This window comes from Sorghum bicolor, chromosome 3 (genome assembly GCF_000003195.3).
Source record: "Sorghum bicolor cultivar BTx623 chromosome 3, Sorghum_bicolor_NCBIv3, whole genome shotgun sequence".
NCBI lineage: Eukaryota > Viridiplantae > Streptophyta > Magnoliopsida > Poales > Poaceae > Sorghum > Sorghum bicolor.
The window spans coordinates 7755346-7761757 of record NC_012872.2 but is presented as its reverse complement, the minus strand read 5'-3'; the positions used below and the strand labels follow the sequence as shown (position 1 = coordinate 7761757).

At 41.6% G+C, this 6412-nt stretch overlaps 1 protein-coding gene across 1 annotated transcript; it reads left to right on the top strand.

Annotated features, from left to right (window-relative positions):
- LOC8070405 (actin-interacting protein 1-2) lies at positions 677–6345 on the top strand. The gene is made up of 6 exons (XM_002457404.2): positions 677–1134; positions 1793–1954; positions 2758–2944; positions 3431–3856; positions 4616–5023; positions 5743–6345. Exons 1-6 carry the CDS (start codon positions 743–745, stop codon positions 5998–6000), a joined length of 1833 nt encoding a protein of 610 aa, XP_002457449.1. The 5' UTR covers positions 677–742; the 3' UTR covers positions 6001–6345.

Sequence of the window (6412 nt, the reverse complement as noted above, 5' to 3'; positions counted from 1 at the left end):
GATGCCATTTCAGATTCTTTCCTGTCAGGTTTTGGTTTGATAATTTGGTCTGAAATCAACTATGTAGTTCTTCACCAAGCCAAAGAATTACAAGGTTTTGCATCCGCTGCATTTGCTACTTAGCACAGCGCACGGAGCAGCAGCAGCAGCAGCAGTGCGCACAATGCAGTGCCTAGCAGGCAGCAGCAGCAAAAGCAGCGCCGCATTTTTGTTAACGGGCTGTGGATCTTTTGTTGGATATGTCATGTGTAATAAAAATTGACAGATTTTTTGTTGTATCTATCTGTCAGTTTTTTCCTACTATGTGGCAGCTTTTCACTTGTCAAAAATTTGACGGATATTTTGTGTCAAAATCTGTCAACAGATATATAGATAGACCGTTCTTTTTATTACATGCAACTAATTTTATATAGAACAGCATAACTGGAAAATCATCCAAAAGAAATCCACATGCTAGACACCTTTTGAGGTTGGCACGAACCTCTTTTACACATCGTGTCGGGTGCGAACCGTGCGATCAATTCAAATTTGATTTTAGCCATGTAGGAACCTGATGATGACTTCAGTTTCACTGACGTGCGGGGTCCCGCCTGCCGAACGAGCAGAGAAAAATTGCTACGGAACGCATTCGTTCATACACACCGATTATTCCGGTACCTGTATAAGCACCACCACCCCTGTCCGCCACTCCCTTCCCTCTCGCGACCTCAGATCACGCGACGCAAGGAGAAAGAAAAAAAAAATGGCGCAGCTGGTGGAGACGTACGCGTGCTCGCCGGCGACGGAGCGCGGCCGTGGGATCCTCCTGGCCGGGGACCCCAAGACGGACACGATCGCCTACTGCACGGGCCGCAGCGTCATCATCCGCCGCCTCGATGCGCCCCTCGACGCTTGGGCCTACCAGGACCACGCCTACCCCACCACCGTCGCCCGCTTCTCCCCCAACGGCGAGTGGGTCGCCTCCGCCGACGCCTCCGGCTGCGTCCGCGTCTGGGGCCGCTACGGCGACCGCGCGCTCAAGGCCGAGTTCCGACCCCTCTCGGGACGCGTCGACGACCTCCGCTGGTCCCCCGACGGCCTGCGCATCGTCGTCTCCGGGGACGGCAAGGGCAAGTCCTTCGTCCGCGCATTCGTGTGAGTACGAACTTTACATGCTCTTCCCTCTCCCTTCCATCTCGATCTCATTTGAAGGATTCGGAGGTTAGGGGAAAAGCCAATGGTGCCGCCTTTTTTGTGGGATGGACATGATCGGGATTCGGCAGAGAGCACAGAAAATGCTATGATTCGATTTTTCGAACTGGTGATCTGGCCTATGTCCGTTGGAGGGATGACGGGATAGCCCTTGTCCCCACATACATGGCTTGTTCAGGCTTCTATGAATTGGATGAAGTATTTGTTGAAATCGGGATGATTTTGGTTGGTGCCCTCCAGGACAACCTTTGCTCCAGGCATGCATCTCAACCCCAGGCGTTGGATTGGCATGCATCTCAGCCACAGGCGCTGGAAATCCAACGCCTGGTCCAGGCATCTCAGCCCCGGTCCTTGAGACTTCCATATGCTCTTTATCTTATTTCAGATTAAGCATCACCGTCAATTGCATTAGGCCAGACTATACATGTACTGTTGTTTGTTTGAATGATGATTATTCGGTTGCCATTTAGTTCATATAATAATAAGTAATACATAATTGAAGAAAAATCCTCCCTCATAGGAACAGGCGTGGGCCTTAATGATTTTGTTTTTTGTGTTTTCACTTCTTTATATACTTATTTTGGTTCTTTGCATTATGTAGGTGGGACTCTGGCAGCACAGTTGGTGAGTTTGATGGGCACTCAAAGAGGGTTCTGAGCTGTGACTTCAAGCCTACACGTCCATTTCGCATTGTGACATGTGGTGAAGATTTTCTGGCTAACTTTTATGAAGGACCACCATTCAAATTCAAGCATTCCATAAGGTCAGTAGTCGTCTCTGGTTTCCAGACCTACCTAACAGTGTACTCCGTATAGCTTTAGCCCTCCTGCCATAACTGTTTTGCTACGATCTTGCTTACCTTTTGCTAATGGGCCAGATATACACATCTGATGTGGCTTACTATTATACATTTATTACAAGTGTGTGAATTAAAACCTTCATTTACCCCTGTACCAGTGATGTAATCATGCTAACAAGGGGTGTCATCTATCAGAATTCATCCTGTCCTGCATTTGCTTATGTAGTTACACTCTAACCTATTCTAATATAGTTTACCCTTCCTTTTCATTTTTCTCTAGTTTTCCATAACAATATGTGATGTTTATTGAGCTTTATTACTTATATATAGCTTAACACTTGACAGAAAAGACAATTGGAGTCTGACACAAATTTTGGTTACTGCAGGATATGTTTTCAACACCTATAGCGATGTTTTCTCATTTTTTTTCGTTTACTTCTTGACCTATGCAGAAATTGCAGTTGTTTCTTGCATACTTAAGGTTTTCCAATAGCTGTAGGCTTGTTCCTGTGTACTGATTCTATGCTCCAGTATGGCAAACTGAAGCCGACACACATTGGAGTGACTGAAGTACATAGATGCTCTGTCCTGCACCTTCTCCATGCATTCAAAATAGAATGTTCCTATTGATTTACATGCTTTGCACATTTCACAAGCACTTCTTTTAGTTATCATTCATTATGTATTTATGCATCATCCTGTAGCATTATTTACTTCTGGCACCTGGGATGCATATTTCACATTTTTCAATTCACTTTGCATTTCAGGGATCACTCAAATTTTGTTAATTGTATCCGGTATGCTCCTGATGGTAGTAAGTTTATCACTGTGAGTTCTGATAAGAAGGGTTTGATATATGATGGCAAAACTGGAGAGAAGATAGGAGAGCTTTCCACTGAAGGCGGTCATACAGGGAGCATATATGCTGTTAGCTGGAGTTCTGATAGTAAACAGGTAATTTGATATTATTTTTTCTCTGTTTTTAGTTCTCATGTCATAGTTCTAAATATCCTGTTTACACTTTATAGTGTACCTAGATTGTCTTAGATTAGATGTAGAATTATTTGTTAGGCATGATTCAGGAACAACAGTACAACACACAAATTCAGAAAATGTGCTTGATAAAATGTAACGCTGTTGAACATACAACATGATCCACCTATGGATACTGGACCATCAACAAGGTATTTTATTTCAACCCAGATACCATAATGATCTAGCCTCTATCTAGGATATTCATGATCTCATTTTATTATGAACCTCTTATCATTTTCCTTTAAATGTTCAACCTTTTTTTGTAGCATTGCACTTAAGCATTTTAGTTCCTTTCAATGGATGTTTGGTGCTCATGACCTATTTGTGCCTATCTAAGCAACATCATATGATTTCAAGTGTTTATCCACTTCTAATGGTTTTCTCTTATTTTACGGGTGCCTTTAGGTTCTAACAGTTTCTGCTGATAAATCTGCGAAAGTATGGGATATCATGGAAGATGCAAGTGGGAAGTTGAATCGAACTTTGGCTTGCCCTGGTATAGGAGGTGTGGATGATATGCTTGTTGGTTGTCTCTGGCAGAATGACCATCTCGTGACAGTCTCTCTTGGTGGGACATTTAATGTGTTCTCTGCAAGCAACCCAGACCAAGAACCAGTTACATTTGCAGGACATTTGAAGACTGTTAGTTCTTTGGTCTTCTTTACTAAAAGTAGCCCAAGAACTATACTATCTACTAGCTATGATGGTGTCATCATGAGGTGGATACTGGGTGTTGGATTTGGTGGCAGATTGACGCGCAAAAACAACACTCAAATAAAATGCTTTGCTGCAGTAGAAGAAGAGCTTGTTACCTCAGGTTATGATAATAAGGTAAGAAAAATCAATAGGTTGCCTATATGACTAGTATTCATCCATGTCTATTAAGGAAACAGAAATCATATCTAGGGATTGTTTTGATTTATGAGATTAGACTAGTTCCTTTGGGTTGGTACAAAACATGTGGTTATTTTAAATTCCCTACTAATTTGAAGGGTCAAGGGTTTAGACTATTTTAACTGCTTTCTCTTGCTGGTATTATAGATTTCCGAGGGGGCAATAATTGTGTATATTCTAGGTATTAAGATATGATGCTTTAGCATTTTGAGTTTTAACTCGTATAATATGGTCGGTTGATCTGGCACTTGATACAAGAACCTCTGTCTCGCATCTGCCTGTATAGACCAGGCCTGCTTTCTTTGTGTAATTTTGTAAGAGGATAATATATGCAAATCTCAACATTGAACACTGACTGTAAGCTTATCTATTTGTAAACTGCCAGAGGAAGTTTCTATGGCTAAACAGGATAACTTGAAAGGGCCACAGGCTCCATCATTCTTTAGGACAATATGTATAAAGTTCATTTCTTTCCAAAGACATGATTAGATGACTAACTCGATGCCTGGCAATTGATTTGTAAATCCTGACATGTCAGTAATTATGAAATGAATCGTTTCTTTTTATAATCTCATTTCATTAATACTGATGAAATCAAATACTGAATTCAAATTTTTTGATTGATGTATTTTCTCTCATGTGCTGAAGTTTTGTTAGGCTCAGTTATTATAACTTAGAGTTTCTCCTTGAAATCAGGTCTTCAGAATTCCACTTAATGGAGACCAGTGTGGAGATGCTGAGTCAGTTGATGTAGGCGGTCAGCCAAATGCTTTGAACCTTGCACTTCAAAAACCTGAATTTGCACTGATCACTACTGATTCTGGGATTGTATTACTGCACAACTCAAAAGTCATCTCTACAACCAAAGTTAACTATACCATCACTTCATCTTCGGTATCTCCTGATGGCACGGAAGCTGTTGTGGGTGCTCAAGATGGGAAACTGCGAATTTATTCCATCAGTGGCGATACACTTACAGAAGAAGCTCTGCTTGAGAAGCACCGGGGCGCTATCACTTCCATACATTATTCACCAGATGTTTCTATGTTTGCTTCTGCTGATTCCAACAGGGAAGCTGTTGTGTGGGATCGGGCAAGTAGAGAGGTACTGTCACTTTTCAACTTTCAACTACTAGTTTTTTTTTCAGTTGTAAAATGATGAATATTGGACTGTCAAGTTTTTGTTGTATGATTTTTTCCCCCTTAAACATGTCAGGTAACGCATACTTGCCACTTTTGCTGTTTTGTCTCCACCAGTTTATAGTTCTCTGGAGTTTTTATTGATATTTCTTATGGTTAATGCAGCTCATTGACTCAATACACCTTGCTTTTCCCTTCCATGTCACATCAAAAGATATTAAATTGTCTCTTGATTACTAGATATTTTTTATTCGTAATCATTTCATACCCTTGTAATCTTCATTAGTTTGATGGTAAAATAAAAACCATTTAATGCAAAGTCTATTGAAAATTACATTGCTGAAAATATATCTCCCTCCTACTTTGGAAAGGGGAGCAAAACCCAGGGATGGAAAACCCCCCACTAAGAACTAAGATGATAATTAAAATAATATCCCCATGGATTACCCACCCAGGGAAAAGTCTGGGATCCCGGAGGGATTGGAGTTTCCGAATTAGGCCTTAATGTAAGGAGAGTTCCAAGGTTAGGTGCCCCTTGTATGATTTTCTTTCTGTAAACTTCAGTCAGTCTGTTTCAGTTGAGCAATATCCTTTTCCTTTTGACATGAAATTCATGTGCTTGACTGACTTATTTTGCACTCAATATTTTGGGTTGCAGTAAGCATAATATTTTTTTTTCAACAGATCAAGCTGAAGAACATGTTGTACCACACAGCTAGGATAAACTCCCTGGCTTGGTCACCTGACAGTCGATTGGTTGCCACTGGCTCACTGGACACCTGTGCAATTGTCTACGAGATAGACAAGCCAGCAACCAGTCGCATCACTATCAAGGGAGCCCATCTTGGTGGAGTTCATGGTTTAACCTTCCTGGAGAATGATACTCTGGTGACTGCAGGCGAGGATGCTTGCATTCGTGTTTGGAAGGTGGTGCAGCAATAGGTTACTCATTATTCTGGTGTGCATTGAGAATGTCTTTGCTATTCATTGGAATAAACTTCTTTTTTCTTCTGTGCTTGTTGGTACGGTGGCACCCACAGGCCATAGCATCACCGTTGCCTTCTCTGCGATTTGTGCTCTAAATTTCCTTTACAATTCTTTTTGAGTTGTGTTATTTTCGCTTGTTTTTTTTTCAGTAAGAAAGACTCCTTTGTAAGTGTATCCCTCCATGGCTGCATCTGATTTTGTTAGGAGCTGTGAGAATATAGGGATACTGTTGCTTATCTTACCCTGGTCCCTGAAGTAGTCGTTAATAACTGGCTTCGCTGTGGTGCAAGTTTTCACGAATGCTGACTGTGCTTTCATATACTTCCTCTGCACCTTGCTAACCTACCTGGCATCATACCCATAAGTA

Bases quoted from the DNA above. Each gene is read 5' to 3' on its own strand.
- LOC8070405 (XM_002457404.2), top strand. From the start codon at position 743: ATGGCGCAGCTGGTGGAGACGTACGCGTGCTCGCCGGCGACGGAGCGC. The intron at 1,135-1,792 runs GTGAGTACGAAC...TGCATTATGTAG, and splicing joins TCCTTCGTCCGCGCATTCGT to GTGGGACTCTGGCAGCACAG. The intron at 2,945-3,430 runs GTAATTTGATAT...GGGTGCCTTTAG, and splicing joins GGAGTTCTGATAGTAAACAG to GTTCTAACAGTTTCTGCTGA.